A 22,527-nucleotide genomic window follows, 5' to 3' on the forward strand; every position below is an offset into this window, starting at 1 on the left:
ATTTATTTTAAAGCCTTTGATAGTTCTTGCTGCTGCTGTTGTCATCAGTGCTATCTCTTCCTTCTACATTTAGATTCTGCCATTAGAGATGAAATAGGTCATTCACTGAGACCTTCTCTTTTTGTGGGGGAAATAAAAAAAAGCCCCTGTGAAAGGGTTTTCATTGAGCTATTTTTGCTAGTTAGTATCTGTCAGTATTTCTGTATTTTTAATAGCAGAGTTTATCTGGCTGAACTGACAGTTCTCTACAATTATCTGTGTAAATCCTGTGCAACAAGGAGAAGTGAGCACTGGGAGGGGGGTTATGACAATAGAAACGTGATGGCATAAAATGGAGTTTTGCAACATCTGGGAAGTTTACTCTCTCAATCCTTCATTTTGATGTGGACAGTGAAATACATTTTACTTGCCAGTCAAAGAAATGAGTTATAAATAATGGATGAAGAGAACTCTCTAAAAGTGATCCTGTTTGTAATAGCTGCCTTGTTTTTTTATATATATGCATCCCAGATAACTGTATCTGGTCACATGGGGAATCACATTGCTATGTTATTCTCTGGAAAGCTGCCTCCACACTCTTTGTTGTTACCTTGCCTGAGCTTTGATGGTATTTTTCCCTGATGTATGCTTCAATGACACCAATTTACTTATAAAGCTTTTAACTCCTGCTGGACTTCAAAAGCACAGCATTCTTCCCATTGAAAGAAATACATTATTTGCAGTGGTTTATGCTCTCAGTTTGCTGAAGGTATGAAAATTGTTATAAAGAGGATTGTATCCTTCTTTACTGTATTGAGTGCAGTGAAAGAGGCAGTTATTTTTCTAGCTGCTGCTGCTGCATGTTCTTTGTATTATCTGTACTGCCTGGTCATAAGTGGGTGTTCTGTGATTATGATAGCAATGCATGACAATGATACAAAATTAATGGTTGATGTAGTAGCAATTGATATCAAAACAGACTTAGAGACTAAAAAAGTGTCATGATTCATCGTAACCAGCAGTAATCATAGCAAGAGTTTAGTGCTACCTATTGCTTACCCTCATCCAACTTCAGAAACTCCACATTAGATGACATCCCTCTGATTCAACAATATTATCCTCTGTAGTTCCTTCAGGAACAAGTATTTTGTGCACTGAAAAAGCCTGTGCCTGCTCTTGCTATTTCCCAGCCACAGATCCAAGTGGTGCATCAACCACACCAGTTGTTCTTATGCCCTGGATCTGCCAAGCCTTAAACACGGGTGTCCTCTTTGAAACCCCACCGCAGATGTACGCCTGGCTGTGGCAGCGCCTATTGATCATATGCTTGCAGTGTGCTGTTGCAACGGCTCCTGTGCCGGCGATGTCCAAACACAGCTGGCTGGGAGGGGAGTTGCCAGGTGGCAAGCTGTGCCTTGCCTTGAGTGTGACAAAGAAAGGGAGAAGCAGTGACGCTGTACTGTGGCCAGGCCAGCACGCTGTCATACAGGGCACCACGTCTGAGGAAACCGTGATATGAAATACATTTCCTGGCTGGCACTCGCTTGCACAAATTCTTGGGTGTCATGTGCCACGGAGAATGTATCGCATACTTCCCCACCGAACATTTGCAGCCAAACAATTTGATCACACATCTGCAGACCCAGCCACTGGAGGAGAAAAAAAGTAGGAAGATCTGGTTTGCTAGCAGCGACTGGCAAGCAGTCTACAAGAAAACCTGAAATAATAGCATAATAATTCTACTACTGAGTAGTAGTAGTCTGTGTCCAATATTTTGGGTCTTCTACAGATGCTTGAAATCGTGGAACAAGATTTCATCTGAGAGAATTTTTAAAAGTATGGTATTTGCAGTAATTTTTTTTTTTTTTTGTAAATATTTTTTATCTTGTCTTCAGCAGATTTGCTCAAAAGGGTGCATATATGACTTTATATATTAGCACAGAGTTTCATACTGCAGGGGGGAATGAGTGAAGTGTTAGGAAATATCTTATGAAGACAAGTTCAGACTGTCATTAGGGAAAACAAGACACACAGGTTTTGATTTTCTGTATTTTGCCCTGAAGAAGCATGGGAATCAAAGCTCAAACTAAAAAGTTGCTATTTCAGAGGAAGTGCCAGTGGGAAAAACAGGAAACCCATACTTCAGAGGAGTCTGGATTTCATCCTTCTGTCATTTCAATTTAAAGAGACAAGAGATATCAGTAATAGAATAGCAGAAAGTCTGTGATTTCTGCAAAATTGAAAATAGAAAAATTCAAGAGTAGTGATGGTGAAATGAGAAGAAATGTTTTATAAATGCTGACTTGGGTTGGTGGGTACAGAGCTAAATTCCACCGTTAGAAGGCCTGATTGCTGTGTGATTTTGGTAGGTATCTTTAAAAAATTGAGTAGATGACAGGGAAACTAAGGGCAATTTTAAACACATTCAGGCCACTTTTCATCACTGTGTGCTGAATGAACTGGTTATCTAGTGACCAAATTGTGCCGTGTTTTGTTTTCCCTGGTAGTTAAGTCTACTCGATGCTTGCAGCTTGGATGGATTTCTTCCACCCTGTGTAGCTGCATGTTTCCAGTATGCCAAACAAACACCCCAAACAAATATTTCAGAGGTGACGTTATAGCAATGCTTAATGCCAGCACCTCACTCCTCATTTGTCTGCCTCATGAGACCTCAAGTTGCAACTCCTCTATCTTTTTTTTTTTTTCTTTTCTGTCAACATGAAAGCTATGGTGCTCACCTCAAGTCATTACATTTTGAGGTCTCAGGGCTCTGCCCTTCAAGATACAATTTTATTAAGAGAATAAAAGCCAAGCTTTATTAGGAGGTAGCAACAGTTAATGTGTGAATCAGCTGTAATCCAGTGGGAAACAATCACATAAAAAATTTAACAGACAATACTTAAAAAGTTGTTGAGAAGAGGGTTTGTTTATTGCTAGCAGTGAGATGCAACTTCTCTTTCAAGGACTAACTTCTTTTTTTCTCCCATTTGATATCTCCTTTCTTTCTTCCCTTTTTTTTTTTTTTTTTTCCTTCTGTGAGCGAAGAAATGTCTTCTGTTTTGTTGTATTTTTTTTTTTTTTTCTTTCAAGAAACTGTAAGTCATCTTCCCCTTTCATTCAGTCTTTCATGGTGGCATGACTTCTGTTGATCTTGTCTGGATAAAATCTTTCCAGGGTTATGTCAGACATTTAGGTCAGTCCCAATTCACCCACATCCTGTGAGCACATGAGGCAAGACTGGTAGTGTGTCCCCGGTTTGCTGGATGTTTTTGTGAACAAAGTAGTCGATGTTTCAGGTATGCATCATTCTCTCTAGACTTGGCATATGTGTATAAGTGACACCCTGTGTTATAGATCAGCTCAGACAGCAAGGGTGGATGTTGCCATTCCTTGGGCAGATGAGGATTCGTGGCACATCTCTGATAGGTTTTCCTCCTTACCTGCTGAGTGATGTTCCTACCCATGCTTCTGGCCTGCCGATGGCATCAGCAGCCACTGTCTAGCACACAGCACAAGCAAAATCCTACCTGTTTAGGTAAGCTGCTGTGGTGACAGATAGCTTGGGTTTGTGATGGGTATCTTGGAATCAACATGAATCTCATTTTAACTGTGTTTGGGTAAATAGTGCCTCTTCCTTCACCGACTCTTTTGCTCTCCCTGAAATGACTCTCACTGAGTGCTGCTCCATTTGCAAATTCGATCCTTCAGATGGGACAAAAGAGAGAGGTTTATAGTGACGTGGGTGTTCAAGAACTTTTCTAGCTGTTTTATTTTCCCCTCTTTAAATGCCACAGTCAGGCCCAGAGAGTGGATCTCTCCTACGCTTTGTGTGAGCATGAGAACCAGGTTGTGTTTTATTCCTTTAACTTAAAGTTAATCCTTTGCAGCTTGCGTTCACACTGGCAATGAAATGACAGCAGGAGCGAGGTGAGAGTAAGTGATAATGTCTTGGCATTCGACACTTAAGATGAATGTGTGCTTGTGAAGTTCTGACTCATTAATTCTTTTTCCAGGCAGCCGTGTGGCTTAGCAATGCACTTCAGTACTGTGATGGATTTTAGATTAGACAAATAACCCAGAATAACAAACACTTCATTGTTTGATGGAAAGGGAGGTTTTCATTTGTTTGATATTTTTGTATCAAAAAGCATATGAAAAACTTGCAAGTTTGGGTTTTTCACTGTCACTTACATCATATAGCAATCTTAAGGACACAAAATGCCCCAAGCCACATTCCTTGTAGGAGATCTTTCTCCAGGACTGAGCCGCACAAAAGAACATAAAACAGACTCTGAAAAATGCTGTTTTAAAATGGAGCAGAATTGGGAAACACCCTGTTTTCCTTTCCTCTCTCCCTCAGAGATTACTGCAAGCCACTTCAGATGTTGTGAGACTGTAACTATAATGGTATGACACTATAAAGTGTTTTATGGACTGCAGAGTAAACAAATGTAGAGACCACATCACCTGAAGCCCTGAGGTGAATAAGAAAAGTGGAATCCACACTAATCACTGAAAACATATCCTTTAAGGGCTTTCAAAGCACAGAAACATGTTTATTCCAAAGAAAAACAAGGAACATCCATCCTTTTTAACATCCACAGGAGGGGATTATTACAAGAAACAACTTGTTCTACTGATATTACCATACCATGCAATTGAAGATGAATGAACTATCATTAATCCATACAATAGTTATTACAGTAAGGAGAAAACTGCACTATGTTTAAAAAGAAAATAAAATGAAAACTCAACAACCAGGATATATGTTTCATTCTTTAGATTTCATCAGGTTTGCATTGTCCCAAAGCGTTGAAAATGTCTGACTCTCTTGTTTAACAAAGTATATTAAAAGTGACTAGCATTTCATCCATCAAGATCACTCTCCTTGTAATGGCACAGCAGATGGCTGGGCAATATTACTTCTCACAATAAATGATTGCTAATCAATCTATGTACATGTGTTGTTCACTTCACCCACTCAGCTAAATAAAGTTCAACAGCAGAGTGAACCATGGAATTTTAAGCTTTTTCTGAGCTCTTAGCCCAGCAATAGCATACACATTAAGAATCAAAACTACACCCACAGCAACATTTTGAATTTATATAAAATATTTCATATCCTGTTGAAATGCAACAGGCTTATAAAGATGTATTTCTATCTTCACCTGAGGTGTTTCTTTTGCATTAGCTGTTATAGCTTGCAACACTGTCCTTTTTTAACTATGAAAAATTAAAACAGTGGTTTGGGTAAATTTTTTTCTTGAATATGCTGTTCCACTTTTCAGCAGTATCGCTGCTAGGAAGTATACCTGGAACCTTCGTTCAGATAACTGATGTCTCCGAAACAAGCAGTCAACAACAGAGGAAGCTGATGTCTACTCTGTTCTACCAGTTGCACCTCCATGAGCTTTGTCTCCCTCAGATTTTTTGCATGATGTGTCTGGCTGTAGTTTTTATTCATTGTATAGCAGATGACTGTGATTTGAATTATGCCTTCTCAGTGAGGCTATCTGGGCATAACTGAGAATGTAGTTTACATTGCATATTCTTACACACTGGCTGAAGATTGGGAAATAATAGTTGTGCAGATACCACATTTCTGTGTGCAACTGTGTACAGTTGCCATCTAGAAGGCCAGTATTTTCTTGCTTTTAGTCTATGTTTCTCCAATTTTTTGAATTTGTATTCTGCATACATATAAACATTACTCTTTCTACCTGGGAACCTTTATATTTAAAAGTATTTTTTCAGGCTTCTTTTTTCTTCTTAACTAATGCACTTCATAGAAGTTTTTGTTGTTCCTAATCTCCATCTACCATTCTTCCAGATGAAACATGCTTCTTTAAGTGAAAATCCCCTAACTTCACATGCAGGAATAGCTGAGGAATGCAGAAGCTGTCTGAATTGAACTTCTAGGCATTTAGGCATGTAGGACTACTCTGCTGCTGGCTACATTTTCCTTTTCAAGCTCATGGTTTTGTTGCATAAATCCTACTGTTCTACTTCGTTGGCTTCTTACAGTATTTATTTTTCAGTCTGATTTTAGCAAATTGAGATGTATATCAGTGTTGCCTTTGTTGTGTCTGTAATACACTGGACAGCTTCTTGCTTGGAGATTAGAAACCTCCTGAGAGCTGAGTTTTCTTTCTGCGCAGAAGTTCTACTGCTGCTGTGCAGAGAGCAGCAGCATTAGTCCTCCACCAGTCTGGTGTCAGGCAGGGTTACAATTTTGTGGACACTATTCACCAGTTACAATTTTGTGGATGTTGTTCACCTGTTTGAGCCGTATTTGATTTATAGGTTATTCAGTCTCTGTGCAAAGATTATTGATCATGCTTCAGTTATGCAGTTGCCCCATTGGCAGATGATACCAGCGGAGAAGATTTTAGACTTTCAAGTGAATGTCTTCATTCTTATACCATGCGTGGGTTTTTTCCTTTTTTTTTTTTTTTTTTCTTTTAATAAAGCAGATAAGGTATATTTGTGCATTTATATTTATGCAATGCTGGAATAAGTTGCTGGATTCATAGCCATAAAATATGAAAATTAATTGTCTATTAGCTGAAGGAAAAAAGAAGAGATGTGACAAGTTTATATATCCTTATTAACTCTTAATAGCTAAAGGGACAGAGAGATAACTTAACATTGAGTTAGTGTAGATTCATCCTAGCTGAATGAGATTGCCTGAGGTGAGAGTAAAACTGCCTTAGTCTCCATACATAACTGAAGAAAAGATATAGGCTCCTATTGGGAATGATTGAGATCTTAAATAACCTTAATTGGCTTCTGGAGAAGGCCGGGTCATTCTTTCAATTTTTTGCGTAGAGAACTAGCAGTGACTGTATACTTGCTTATATGACTCAGTGGCCAGTGAGCGAAATATAAGCTCTTACTCCTACTGTAACTAACTTTGCCAGGATTATAGCCTGCTCTGGCAGGAGCTTTCAAATAATTTCTTCTCCAATGGTCTCCATCCCTTTTTTCTGCTCCTTGTTCCACGTCTGCTTGACCAACCTAGGGTCAGAGTTGTAATATAATTCAGGTTGAGAGGGACCTCAGGAGGGCTTTGGTCCAACCCCTTGCTCAAAGCAGGGTCAACTGTAAGGTCAAATATGTTGCCCAAGACTTTATCCATTCAGGTCTTGAAACCCTCTGAGGATGCAGACTGCACAGCCTCTCTGGGCAGCCTCTTCTGCTGCTTGGCTGAAGTTAGAACCGTCCCTGGTTTAGTTTATTACCATTGTCTCTTTTTTTTTTTTTTTTTTCTTTCTTTTCTTTTTTTTCAATTGCCATGCAACTCCATAAATGTCTTGCCTCCCTCATTTGTTAATCTCCTTTTAGGCATTGGAAGCATGCTGCTAGGCTACCCCAAAACCTTCTCTTTTTCAGTCCGAGCAAGCCCAGCTCCCCCAGCCTCTCCTTACGGGGCGCATTCTCCAGCCCCAACCATCTTGGTGACCCTCCACTGGACTCACTCAAGTTTGTTGATGTCTTTCTTGTATTGGAGTGGACATATTATTCCCAACTGGACATAGTAGTTCAGATGTGGTCTAAAGATTGCTGGGTAAAGGGGAATAATGTGAGCTCCTTGTGCTCTTGAAAAATAGGACAATTCAGAATCCAGGAAGAACATGAAACAAATCTGGAGCCTATTTAGCTTCTGTAAAATCTGAAGAGAATGCGCTCTTGTCTGCGTCAGAGCTCTCTGGCAAGCCCTGTCACCCTTATCTAAGAAATCCTTTCTCTAAAAAATGTCAGCACATTTATTCCTTTGTTTTTCTCTCATTCCACGAAGATACATAATACCTGCAAAAATAAAGTTTTTTGAATTGGAAATAAGTTGCAGTGTGAAGAACAAAGAAAAGCTTAATAAAATTAAAAGGTAGACGAAGTGAACCAAGATGAAAAGAACCTCAGCAACTGACTCACTACAGAAAGTGTTGACTCAAAATTTTTGATCCAAGGGATAATAGAATTTAGTGGCTTGAAATAAATGAATAACAACAATATATGGACTTACATTAATTAGGATAAAGTTCAGATGGGGATTTGCAGACATCTCAAACACAAGGAGCGAAACAACTATGTTTCTTCTGTTAGGAGATTTCTTGTAGGCTTGCAACTGCGAGAAGGCTTGTTAACAGGGTTGTGGCATTTTATAGCAGGCCAGAGAGCTCACTGCCGGAGAGGGTGTGTTGGATTTTCTTAGATAATGGCTCTGCTGGAGGGGCAGGAACCAGTCTGCTAAACACAGAGATCACAAGGATTATTGGGTATCATATAAACCCTGGTATAGTTATGTGTTCTCAGTTAAGTACTGTCCAAATCCCCTTTCTTGCTCCTTTCACATGCGTGCTGGCTTTGGGTTAGCTTAAAAATGTCCCACTCCACCTCCTGTATCTCCTGTACCAATGAATGTGTCCAGGTGAGCAAAAGGGTGAAAGAGGGAATTTTCTGGGATGCTGATGAAGTACAGGTAAATTAATAAGCCTGAGTTTCCTTCTCATATCCAAAATAATAATGGGTGAAGCATAAGTGATTCCCTCTTTCTGTGTTTGTTAGCAAGAACGCAGGTATCAGGACTTGCATTTCTTTCTGCATGTTGACGCTGGTCAGATGCCGCAGTGATGTTTTAAAGAGGCAGGACAAGACAGATTCGTGCTGCAACATTTATGCCTGCCATTGCTGAAAGCTAAATTACAGGCAATAGGAACAAATTAGCTCTTTTTAGAGGATGAATGTGAATCTGTGTATGTTGTGGTGGTGTAACATGTTTTCCATAGTGCAAATATTCATCCTTACTTATTCTGCATACTTTCCGGATTCATGCTGAATTCATATTTTAGATCGAAGATCCCTCATTTTTTAGGCAGATCATGTTGTTTCTGTCTTTCTTCTCTTTGTTTTTTTCTTCCTCCCCTTTCTCACCTTCCCCTTACTTCCTAGGTGTCCAATATGGCCTTTTTATTGATCTTTTTCCTTTGCTCATCCCTGATGTTGTCCTGCAGCAGTGTTGTCCACTCTGGAACCAGCTCCTGTAACTGATGGCTTTGTCATATAACTCAGAAACCCTTGTGCTCCTTTCCAGGGCTCGTCTTTTAAAATTAGGATGCTTCAGTGCTTGTGGACTGATATTAGCAGGTTATGCTAGGAAATTTTTAATGTTACAGCATAAATTGCTGTACAGCTATTTTAGGGATATGTACTGGAGTTGTTACAAGGTTGGTAAAGAAATATGGTAAAGAGATAGTGGGACTTAAATGCTGCAACAGGAGCATGACTCTAACTAATGCTGTTCTCTTCCTACAACATTGTGTTCTTGTCAGCCAAATAATGACAATACTGAGTAAGAGACTTCAGGGACTGATACTGGGCAGCGATTCACTGAAAATACAAGAGCACATATAAACCTGACTGTTACATATTAAGGTTTTGTTCATTAGAGTGAATTGAATTCATCCTGTGTGTGTCCAGTTCTGGACTCCTCACTGTGAGAGAGACATGCACACACTGAAGAGAGTCCAACAAAGGGCCACAAAGATGATTAAGGGCCTGGAGTATCTATCCTATGAGAAAAAGATGCTGTTCAGTCTGGAGAAGAGAAATCTCAGGTGGAAGCTCATCTATGTGTATAAACATCTGGTGGGAGGGTGTAAAGAAGACAGAGCTAGGCTCTTTTCAGTGGTGCCCAGTGACAGGTCACAGGTTGCCCAGAGAGGTTGTGGAGTCTCCCTCCTTGGCGATATTCAAAAGCAATCTGGACATGGTCCTGGGCAACTGGCTCTAGGTGTCCTTGCTTGAGCATGGAGATTGGATCAGATGACCTCCAGAGGTCCCTTCCAACCTCAACCATTCTGTGATTCTGTGATCCTTTGTTATTTTCTCAGTAATGAGAAACTTTTAAGGAAATCTCTATCCTTTACTGTAGTTCTGATAAAGCTAGTGAGGAAGATATCATGCAATTGGAATCAACTATTTTAACATCATGTAATCTGAAACTGTTCTGAAGAGGAAAAGCAGGCTGCACCATCAGAGTAAAAATGATAGCTGTTTTCAGCTTCAAAACAAGTGAGCGAACATTGCAGTAGCTATCTGCTAATGCTGATGTAAGAAGTGGAACAGCAGCTAGAAATGGGACATCTAATAGCCATTTGTTAAGGAAAGTAAAGGAGTTTTTTTGGTTGCATCATTATATTACATAGAAAAAGGCAGCACTTTCATGATGGCAGGACCTTGACTGAGAGTCAAGTGGTTATCTGCAGGAGATAAGGTGAATCTGAACAAGAAAACTAAACTGCTGAAAAGAAGTTATTTAATTTTTTAAATTTATCTTTCTTTTATTCCTCAAACAGTGGAAGCTCTACATTTGGGAACACTGATGGCAGCACATGGCTATTTCTTTCCAATCTCAGACCATGTTCTAACACTAAAGGATGATGGCACCTTTTATCGATTCCAGGTAAGTGTTTTCAATATGTTCTTGACTTGCACAAATGGAGGCTCATATTAAAGGCCTTGCACAAAGGTTCATAGCAAATTTTAACCATACTTTGTCTCTTATGTAACCTAGTAAATGGTGACAATTCCCCTTAAAGTAAAAAATGGTAGAAGGTTTTTATTTAGAAATTAAGTCAGCAAAGTATTGAGATGATAGTGACCATTTTGATCCCTCGAAAAAGTGTGATAATGCTAAGTGTGGAAGTATCTCTCATGAAATAAATTAATCTAGTATTTTGGAAACGTAGTAAAGGAAATGAAATTATCTTCTTGACTCTTATTCCTAACATAGTCTTAATTTGGAGAGGGAGAAGTATTTTACTTATTAAGCCTATAGCTGAAATCTGATAAAAAATGGTGGTATATATTCACATATTCTTTCTTATGTGAGGACCTCCTTATTGGTAACAGAGTAGTATTGAAGTAGTGTGTATTCTTCAAACAAGTGCAGACACATTTCTACATTGATCTGTCAGTCTCATTGCGTATAACAAACATGCAGATGCTTCAGAACAAGATGGAAGGATGTACATGTATGTATATGCATATCTATACCTACAGGTATATTATCCAGATACCTACATAGTTGTGTTTTATTATATTAGATTTCAAACTAAGGGCTTGGGGAGCTGGAGTGTTGCTTTTCTAATAATTAGTAATAGGCTAAAGGTCTGCAGAGCAGTACCGCCTATGACTTGAAGCAAATATGGTTGCACAGTATCTGATTATGTATTCTAGAGAAGGAATCAACTTTGCTTGCCATGTGCCACCTTTGACAATGGTGGTTGTGTTCTGTATTGCTCTTCCTATTAGGTGGTCTTCTTGGTAGGTATCACCAACAGCTGCTCCAAGATCTTCCCTAGGTATTTGTTGCTTTGAAATTATATGATGATGATCACTATGAAACTGATGATATGAATACCATAGTTTGGTAATCCTGCTCCCTTAGTTCTAACTGTGTTAAATACTTACAGAAAAATAATAACTGGTAGAACAAAATGTATTGTCTTCAAGATATTTAAGTCTAAGCTTTGTCTTAAATGCTGTTTAAATAAGAAGCCATCAAGAATAAAATAAAATTGAGATTGTGGTCTTTAAAATGCAGAAGAAAACTGTGATACATTGGAGACCAATCATAGTCTCAAACATTGTATTAGATTAATTTCTGTACAATACTTTCACCAATATTTTGGCTTGAGTTTGATAGAGCCACATAAGGGAAGGGAAGAGAAATAGTATTCATAATATTTATTCATAATATTCATAATATTTGGTCTAAACCAAAATCTTAGAGTGAACATAATTAAATATGTACAGCACAGTCTGGCATGAAAGAGAATTATTATTGCATACATGCATACAATATTATCATATTTTCATATGTAGATCCTGTGGGTCATACAGTGCTTCAGCAGGACAGTAAGTTACATGGGTACATGGGTAATATAAAGAGCAGTCACTCCAAGTATCCTCCCTCAGATCCACAGTTACCTTTGATACTGGAGAGAGAATTTGAAGGAAAAGGTTTCTTTCTCATGGTGCTTCATCCTCCTCAGTGTTCACTATAAAGAAGAGAGCGATGGCACATGGGTGCAGGGACTTACTGCTGAGGGAAAGGCACTGATGTGGTTATGAGATAAGTGAAAAGTGGAAAGAAATCATGGAGTGGTTGAGGCCTCAGTTCTTGGCTTGTCTCTGCATAAGCAGCAGCCAGAAGGACAAAATATCTGAGGACTTCATTTTGCAGAGAATAGGACTTATTTATAGCAGTGCTGGTCATTGAATTCTGCACAGCTGCTGGCCTGCTTCTATCTCAAACATGGGAAATGAGCACCTCTGCTAGCATGATAATTTGACTGAAGGGAAGTATAGATTAGAATTAGCTGCACTGTGAACAACTGAGAGTAATGCAGGTACGCTGCCATGTGCTTTCCTCAGAGAGGTCTACAGCCTACATGTTTGGACATGAAGCTTCAGTGAGGGTTAGACTGTAAAATTATATCAGTGGATTTACATAAGTTAAGGATTTGGCACCTATTTGACATATGCATATGAAATAAGATAATTTCCTCAAGTGTTACGCAGAATATATCTGCAGTATTTTGGTTGCTTGCTGCTCTGTGGTACCTTTTGCATTGCTATTCCTATGCTAACAATGTTAAAACAATGTAATTTTAGCTGTTAATGTATAGCATGAGAAAAAATTCATAGTGGTGTCATACTGGTAACTGGAGTTGTAAGAGCAAAAGTTATGTCATTACAATTCCATATTCCCCACCAAAATAAGGCTAATATAAAATCTGTTACTGAAGCTGTTAAATTGGAAGATGAAGACAACATACTCAATGGGGAGGAAAGTTTGACTGCAAATGTGTGAATTTTGCACTAGAATAGTTGTTCAGGTGCTTTGGAACTAGGACCCCCTGAGTATTGGACAGGATTCACAAATTTCTGGGTATTTTAATAGAAAGAGAAAACCGTGCACCTGCCAGCACTGAAAAGTTCAGAAGCCATCCCTGCAGAGAAGTCTCTGTCTGCAATACAAAGACCTGACCTACAAAAAACAGTTTAGCTACAATAATGTTCTCTATGCACTTAATTTTTTGTTTTCCAAAGGGTGACGCATTCCCTCCTGACAGTAAAATTACTTTCAGTTTGTTTTAAACAACCTTCTGTTGTATAGAAATAGCTAAAAACAGTGGAGATTGTGCTTCATTTGTGCAAATGCCCTTTTACAGGCAAAATTATACTTTTCCAGTTATTACTCTTGGCATCAGGAGGGCTGTAAAATCGTAGCTATATCTGCTTTTTTAAATAATGTGGCCTTAGAAATTAAAAAAAAAAAAAAATCATTCTGGATCATTTCTTGACCTACTCAGGTGTAATTAGGTTAGTTTCTGTGATAACAATTTAATTCAAAGGGGATGGATCTAAATATTAATTGCCTTACTCAAAGAGGAATTTTCCTATTAGTCTCAACAAGACAAAGCAGAAAATTCAGGGATAGTGATACTTTGTGAACCATCCTGAACAGCTGCATTGCCTTTTCCTGGTAATTTAAGCCTGGGACCAAAGAAGGAGCTGAATACCTGCTAACCGCCCTCTTCTACCTGAGACCAAATAGGTATGAGGGACCCAAATAAGAAAAGCAAGGTGCACCTTAGAAAGCAGATCTTCCTGGGGCCAGGGATTACTCACTGAGACGTTTCATCTGTGTCCACATAAGCGATAATATGTCCGTCCTGGTGAGCAACACATGACTAGCCCTCTCAACTGTTAAACTTCTATAATAGTCTTCCAGGGAAAGATACGTTGATTTCTTCTACAAGTTGCACATGCATAATAAGTGTCTCAATGTTCATAGTGAAAAATAATATTTCTTAATAGCTTTTGTCTTTAAACAAACTCCTATGATATTTGAGGCTAGTGATAAACACACTCCCATTTTTTGATGAGATTAATTTGTGATTTAACATAAATTAATTTTCAGAGATGAAGTTTAGGTTCTGCTGTTGTTCTGTAACTTTTAAGATGGAAGGCATAAATAGCTGAGAAGTGTGAAAATGAGAACAGTTTCTTAGGAAAGCGTGATTCTGGTGAAGATAGCAGCAAAACTCATGGATTTTGGCAAGATGAAGATTTCACCTGTGATGTCTTCTCCTGTTCTACCAGTGGGAACACTTTCTTGACAAATGCATCTAACCTCTCTGGCCTTGTTTTCCCATGCCTAAATTGGGGATAAAAATATATAGCAATCACTGTAAGGATCTTGGAATATCTTTGCTGCAAAATGGTGTAAAGCGTGAAATGTTGTGGATCCTTGCGTCTCAGGTGGAATTACGTTGCTTCCCACATCTCTTTGAGACAGCCCTGCTCAGCTAGCTACCTCTTGGCTCAGTCCTGGGCCAGCCTCTGGCCATTCTGAATACTGAGGCTGTGGCTGAATATCACAGCTCTTCAGCTGCTCTCCACAGCCTCACTGGATCATCTACTGTGCCTTGAGGGAAGGATTTTATTGGAAGCCAGATTTTAGAAATAAAAAAAAGCAGGTTATGTTATCCAGCATTTGGCAGATTTTCTTTGGCAATTGCAGGTACAAGGACTAATTCATTGTCTCTTCAGCTCAGGCTCAGCATATACAGGTTCTGCTTAGGTTTCAAAGAGAGAAAAATAATTTCAAATCCATGTGTGTTTCTGCCCTATCAGCGCCCTTTTTTCTTTTTTAACTCCCTACTGAGACACACTTTCTCCCACACTGCTTTCCGTGCTCATCCCCTTTCCAGGTTAGGAAACAGGAGTCACAGAGCCAAAATCTTTATTGTTTCCAGTTTCCTCAACCTCTTCTTTAATAATCCTGAGCTAACCGTGGAGCAGTACTGGCTGGCATCCTTCCGCTATGGGCTTGACAGTGCTAGACCAGTGATCTTACCCTTTTCCTTTACCAGGAGGTCATTTGAGTCAACTGCAGTGAATGTAAAACTGAATGCCTGTGAATTCTGCCATCCATCATGCAAGGCATTTGAGATTGTGTACAACTATTTTTTAGCAAAGTCTTGATTTCTGCTGTTTATAAAGACTCCCTGGTGCCTGTGAGAAGAATAGCAGTAATATGCAAAGGAAGGTTTATGAGTTATTTGAATATTCCTCCCCCATCCCCGTAATTGGTTTTTAAAAGATTTCATGGAGTGGAGCAGCTTCAGAAACAACAATTCTTTTCTTATTATTATCAACAAGGGGTAGCTGAAAGATGTTTAATGATTTCCCTCCTCAGTAATACAGTTTAATGCATAGAATTAATCATGTTTTATAAAAGCTGATAGGCAACACTGATTTTTACAAGTGGCTGTTTCATTATCTCAGATATTATTATTGATTAATTTTATGGTAGGGCCAAAGCAGATCTATTTGATTTATCACAGGATTGCTCATGATGCATAGCAGCCACTGTTGCCAATTTCTTTAGTGCGGAATATGTGCTATATTACAGGATTTCGTTTCATATGGCTTTATTAACAGGAGGATTATGGATTTCTGTGGTTACGTTTACCTAATGATATTAGTCCAGAATGCAAGCGAACCAGTATGCATTTGTGTGTGCAAAACCAGTTTTCCATCAATGGCATGAAGATCCTTGTAACAGCCTGTTTTGTTCTGAACGCTTAAATGGCTCTACGATCGCATGTGCAGTGCTAGCTAAGCCTTGTTTCTCCAGCTGCTGACTTGTACTGGCTGCTTATTCAAATTACAGATACAATTAAACAAAGTGCCTTAAAAGCATACTGATAAAAACTGGCAGCATTATTTCTGCCTGGGCTGACAAACAGTACTTGACTTTCCCCAAACCGTTCTACCACCCACCTTCCTTCCGGCTATAAGTGGGATGTCATGGCAAACTGACAAATGTTCCCTGTTTAATACTTGTTCATGACAAACTGCTTCACATTTCCTTCTGAAGAAAAGTAAAATTCTTAAGTATGATAATTCCTTCAGGTTTTCTACATTTCACAAAAAACCCCTTGGTATTTCATAATCTTTGCTTTGAAAATGGTAGTGTCGAGGTACAACATGTTATACCATGTCCATAACTCTCCTGGGGAAAATCTTCACTTATGTAGGGTTTCTAGAACATGAAACAAGACACATAGATTGTATAAAGTTTGTGCTATAGGAATATGTGATATTGCAAGGGATGTTATAATTCTTCTACAGCGTACTCGGGATATGTGAGTTGTAACAAATAGTTAAACCAAGCTTTGCTTGCATAGTCCAGGTACAGAGAAGGTCATTTATGTGGGCAGAGCCTCCTTGCATTACTGTGGGAGTTTTTTAATAGAGCAGATGAGAGCAGGCAGCTTTCTCCTTTGCACACATCTCCTATTCTCATTCCTGACCTTATTCCATGAGACCAGGGATCATCTTATCGGGCTCTTCTTACTTCCTAATCTTTCCTTGTTGAACAAGACAAATCTTCCCCCAGTCTTCATGGATTACCCCTGTAGCAAATTCTTCTAAGGGATTATTAAATATCTGGACTGTGAAATTGTGTGGAGACTTTTGAAACAGAAGTGGAAGGATGTAAACTCAGCACATCTGTGACGTGTTATGTGATTAAACTATTTGAGGTCTGTAACATCTAAGGGACAAAGTAAACTGCAGACTCCATTTGTAGGAAAATCTGGTTTTTGGAGTCAAAGGTTCCAGGGATTTCTGTCCGAGACCTTGTGCAAGCTTGATGTTACATGCCCTGATTGCAGAGGTTGGGACAATAAATCTCTGCGCAGGTGGCACTGGGGCTGAGGAGGACTGCAGCCGGCGGCGGTGGGGGTGCACTCAGAGCATGTCCCTGAAGAACGGGGACAGGCAAGGGGCTGTCTGGTGCACTCAAGGGCCAGCCTGAATGGGGGGTCTTGATACACGTTTCCCCAAAATCTTAATGTATCATTCTAATAAATGAATTGTACTATCGTGGGAGCCTTGTGATGAGGTTTCTCCCTGGGTCTTTTCTCAGCCAGGAGAGACTTACTTGAGATTTACTTTTATTGCTACAATTTGTCAAGGGATATTCCAGTTTATCCAGTGTGCATGACACATGGTGAGGTAGATTAAGACCAGAACTTTATGGCTGATAATACCAATTAGGCAAGAAATGTGGAATACACCTTTAGGAAAACATCAGTCATTTTAGCTACACACAAGTTTGCTGTTGATGGATTTTTTTTCATACAATCACAGCATTGCAAAACTCCTTTAATCAAAAACTGATTTTTTTATCATGTTTCATTTTCGGTGTCTAGGTTTTTTTTAAAGATTTTTCTTGATTTTTTGGACTTTCTTTCTGTTTAAGTCTTAATCCTGTCCCTTACCACTATTTTTTGTGCGTTGTTTTAGGAGAATTTTCCTTGTCTCTGCACCCACCAATGCCATTCCCTGCTTTGAAAATGAATAATAGTTATCTACTCATTGAATACAACTTTATCAGCAGCTGTAGCTGCTTTTGAGCACATATCTTATGGTGATACCATAATTCTTTACTTGCTAGTAAGAAAGTAATGTAAGACTTTGCCTTGGTCAAAATACATAGCATCTACTGTTTATTTCTCCTCTAGTAGGGGCTTTACACTGTCAGTGACCCAATATGTTTTTGAAAAATCCCAATTTTAGTAACCTTTAGCTTTTAAGGACTCAGAAATGGATAGTATATTACAATTCTTCAATCTGGACACTAGATCTAGAAAGATTAGAATACAGGAAGTTTCAGCTCTTCCCCTTTTCTGAGAAAGGTAGATCTTCCACTTGCTGTAGTCTTCTGAGGCTTCTCTGCCTTATGAGATTTTTTTATTTTTTTTTTTTAAATAACTGCCCATGTTTCAAAGGTTACTTGAATGAATATTTTTTCCGTGTATAACTTGCCCTTCAGGTAACTTGCACCACTTTAAACATCATGCAGATAATCCAATGCTTTTGATAACTCTTGCCAGTTAGATACTAGATACTACAGAGAGTTAGAGGAGAAAGAGAAGTACCAGAGGAAAAAAAATCATCATAATATTTGCACATGCATATAACTCTCAGTGCTGGGGAACCAGGAGTCATTCTTTAGTTTGGTGAGGCTTTTTTGTTTTCTACAAATAAACACAGTTTACCCACATGAAAATACAGTAATTCCTTAAGTGTTCTGTGCTGAATTTCATCAGGCCTCTAGCCTGAACTATCTGACCTCATATAAATATTTCTCTTCCTGTTTTTTTTTTCTGTACTTTGCCCTGTAGTCTTATCTTCATTTCAAAATTAATTTCGGGCATGTTTGCAAAGCTGATTGTGGGCAGACTTCAACTTTGTTCCCACTGGGAGCCAGCTGGCTGGAGGCCAGCTCCAGCCACGTTGCAGTGCTTGAGCTGGTGAGCTGTAGTTCTTGGCAGGTCCCGTTAAATGCATTTGAGCACCGTGCAGGCAGGGTCACGGCTTGCAGTTCAGAGGCAGCTTGTGCCTGCCCAGTTCAGAGCATCAGCAAGGAGAGCTCACGCCTGCGCATCATTCCCTGGGCAGAAAGACCTTTATCTGACCACAGTTTCCCTCCTTCTGGAGACTCCAACAAGGAAGGCATTTAATAATCTTCTGTACTTCTCTGTACATTTCTTCTCTGTTAATTTGAACCCTTTTCTCATATCATAATGTTCGCCTCTTGCTGGGGTTTCTTTTTGGCTTACCCCTATCTACAAGAAGGGCTCAAGGAAGGATCCGGGTAATTATAGGGCAACAGTCTTACTTCAATCCCCGGGAAAGTCATGGAACGGATCCTCCTGGGGGCCATCACGAGTCAAATGAAGCATGTGATTGGGAAAAGCCAACACAGCTTCACAAAAGGCAGATTGTGCCTGACAAATCTGGTGGCCTTCTATGATAAAGTGACCTGCTCGGTTGACATGGGGCGAGCGGTTGACGTTGTCTACTTGGACTTCTCCAAGGCCTTTGATACAGTTCCTCACGGCCTCCTCCTGGAGAAACTGATACGTTATGGCCTGGACAAGTGGTCTGTGCAGTGGGTGAGGAATTGGCTGATGGGCCGCACCCAAAGGGTGGTGGTAAATGGCTCTTTTTCAAACTGGCAACCCATCACAATTGAGGTCCCCCAGGGATCGATATTGGGCCCAACGCTATTCAGTATCTTCATAAGTGATCTGGAGAATGGGATCAAGTGTAGCCTGATGAAGTTTGCTGATGACACCAAATTGAGTGGGGAAGTAGACACTCTGGAAGGGAGAGCCACCCTGAAGGAAGATCTGGATAGGCTGGAAGAGTGGGCTAACAAGAACCTTATGAAGTTTAGCAAAGACAAGCGTCAGGTCTTGCACCTGGGAAAACATAATCCAGGAGTGCAGCTCAGACTGGGATCCACCTGGCTGGAGAGCAGCTCTGCGGAAAGGGACCTGGGGGTCCTGGTGGCCAGGAAGCTCAACATGAGTGAACAGTGTGCTGCTGCGGCCAAGGAGGCCAACAGGATGCTGGGTTGCATCAAAAGGGGCATCACCAGCAGAGATAAAGAAGTCATTGTCCCACTCTACTCAGCGCTTGTCAGGCCACACCTGGAATACTGTGTTCAGTTCTGGTCCCCATTATACAAAAAAGATGCGGACAGGCTGGAGGGGGCCCAGAGAAGGGCCACCAAGATGATCAAGGGTCTGGGAAGCCTGCTGTATGAGGATAGGCTGAGAGAGCTGGGCTTGTTCAGCCTTGAGAAAAGGAGGCTTAGAGGTGATCTCATCACCATGTACCAGTACTTAAGGGGGAGCTACAAAGAAGATGGAGACTCCCTTTTTACAAGGAGTCCCATGGTGAGGACAAGGGGTAACGGGTTACTCCCAGGGAGATTCAGATTGGACACGAGAGGGAAATTTTTCACAATGAGAACAGTCAATCATTGGAATAATCTCCCCAGGGAAGTGGTTGACTCTGCTACGCTGAACACGTTTAAGACTCAGCTGGACATGGTGCTGGGCCATCTCGTCTAGATTGTGCTAGAAAGGTTGGACCAGATGATCCTCGAGGTCCCTTCCAACCTGGTGTTCTATGATTCTATGATTACCTTATAACACATTATTGAAACCTTTTATTATGACTTATCATGTGCTTTGCTAATTAAAACTCATGTTCTGTTTTAACTTTTCTGTTTTTATCTCCAGAGGCATGGTGGTGCAGGGAGGCTTAGACTCGTCCTTAGTAGCATATGCATTAATTTGTGCTTTTTCCATGATTTTTTTTTTCTTGTTTAGTTGATTGGAGATTGCCAGTGCAGTTACACTGGCGTGTCACTACACTTTCCCTCTGAAGGTCCTAGGACGTTTAGTACGGTCTCTTTCAATAACTGCCATCTCCCTTGAATCTCTTTGTCCCTCTGTTTATTTTCCTGAGAGACGTTCTCTGCCTGTTCTCTGAGCCTGCTGGCCCTCCTGCTGCTGTGCTCGTTTTTGCAGAATATCAGTCTCATCCTGCAGTTGCTTTCACTCCAAGCACTACACACCTACAAAGCCTTGATCGAGTATTCTCTACTGGAACAAAATCTGCTTTATCTGTTCCCTCAAAAGTTTCATTCAGCTTTGGAAAGTAAAAAGTGTGCTCAGTGCATTTTCATATTTCTCAGCATTGGCCTGAACTGATTCCCTCTGTTAGAAGCAGGTCCTGCCATCGGGACGCACCTTTTCGTCCTTCAGAAAAGCCTTGGCAACCTCTGCCTCCTAGTGAGCTAAGCTGACATTTCACAACATTGAAGACCCTGCCTCCTTTCCCATATTCAGTTTAGTGCCCGCACTCCCTCCACCACCGATGTGCAAGTCCCAATAAAAGTTTAATGTGTTATTTTAACTAATTACTGAAAACAGTAATATCAGATTTATCCTTGATTGATATAATCTCTCTGAGAGCCTCTTAGAACTATTTCTTGGAGTACTCTTGCTGGCCAGGAGTAGCTTTTCATTTATGTCTGAAACAACAGAGTCCTCCCCTTACATCATAAACATATAGTCGTGAATATATAGTATTTCCTCATAGCCTGATGTGAAATGAATGCCAAAAGCAATTTTGGGATTTGCTCAAAACCTCATGGGAGTGGCTTAAAATCAGAAGACGGAATTTATTTTTTAAATCTCGGCTGGGGTTGGGAGTATGTGTAATTTGTCAAGAGAAATCCTAAGCATGTATGAGGAGTTTTAATATGGAATTTACAGTAAGTATACCCACAATTGGGAGAATCTCTGTCTCTTGACGTCTGAAAGGGCTCTTCCCCTGCACCTTTCTCCAGCCATCCTCCACCATAACTGCTACTCCCCCCTACATAAAATCTGAGCCCCAGCCAGCTTCAGCTCAGGAGCTGCCTGAGCGGATATGGTTTCTATGTATTTAGTAACCCTCACTGCATCCTTCTTCCAGAAGCTCAGCTTGTCCCTGTAAACAGAGGTTAAAGTTACTGTTAGCAGGAAAATTATGTAGTTGTGCTTTTCTTCTTGGGCCTCTCCCGAGATACACTTCATGCCATAAGGAAGGACTGTTCTCCCTCCCCGGGTGAACTGTATATTTAAATGATGATGACTTTATGCTTTATATGATTGACATTGTCAAATTACGTTTATAGCTTCTTCCTTCTCTAGGATTTGCTGAGTGCTGCCATTCATTGTTTAAGGGTTCCTCTTCTTTCCATTTGTGCTTATACCGGTCACTTTGATTTCAGTGGCACTGAGAAGGAATAGTTGATAGGAGAATGACTTATTGCTGCTCCATTACAGAGCACAAAACAGCTTACAAGAAACACACAAAGCCTTTGAAGTTAGCTTGTGATAGTTTCGTTTTTACCATTTAACTCATTGCTGTTGCTTGATAAATAGCAAGTCCTAATCGCTCCTATTAAAATCGATGGGTCATTGTTTCAACAGAGATTTTTCACAATATATATTTAACCTGACAGTAGGTGTGAATGTGTCACCCTTCAGCCCTGTTGGTTTCCATATTAAATGTATGAGTGTATGTGTATATATATACACAAATGTGTTATGTACGAAATACTATAATCCTTGACATTTTAACAAAAAGTTACCATTTTAAAAATTAAGTTACTTGTATGAAAAATGGCTATATGGTCTTATATTCTTCATTTGGTAGAAGTGAATTATTTTAACAATTCGTTTAGCACAGTTTTAATAAGCATAGTATTGAACTAGTTATTGATACTTTAATTGGCTTTCCATTAAAAAAATAACATTTTAAATCACAATTGGTAAACAATTAGAAAAAAAAATAGACTTCAACAAATGAAAAGAACTTTGATAACTTTGTGAAAACAGGTTGTGTTTAGTGGCATTTTTAAACAAGTAACTCCTAGGAAAGAGTACTGAATATTAATATACACTAATGAAAACTCTCCAAAATCAAGAATTGAATGTACCCCAAAATGTCTTCTGTCTTTTCACCCTTTAAAACTGATTCTTCAGGACATGTGAGAGGTATGTTGCTAGGGAAGATGAAAAAGACAACCTCACTACCTAACCTGGTGGGTTTTGT

At 39.7% G+C, this 22,527-nt stretch overlaps 1 protein-coding gene across 13 annotated transcripts in view; it reads left to right on the plus strand.

Moving 5' to 3' along the window:
- The window catches only part of RGS7 (regulator of G protein signaling 7), a gene marked incomplete at both ends in the record, with an annotated part of 253,613 nt that overhangs the window by 157,583 nt on the left and 73,503 nt on the right, over nucleotides 1–22,527 (plus strand). For 10 of the 13 annotated variants that reach the window (XM_082305535.1, XM_082305536.1, XM_082305538.1 and 7 more), the window contains one exon: nucleotides 10,335–10,441. The exons of the other annotated variants lie outside the window; for them this stretch is intronic. In XM_082305535.1, the coding sequence (XP_082161661.1) occupies nucleotides 10,335–10,441 (107 nt within the window). The remainder of the gene's footprint in view (nucleotides 1–10,334; nucleotides 10,442–22,527) is intronic. 13 annotated transcript variants of the gene reach the window in all.

Source organism: Platalea leucorodia (genome assembly GCF_965183815.1).
Source record: "Platalea leucorodia genome assembly, chromosome: 3".
Classification (NCBI taxonomy): Eukaryota; Metazoa; Chordata; class Aves; order Pelecaniformes; family Threskiornithidae; genus Platalea; species Platalea leucorodia.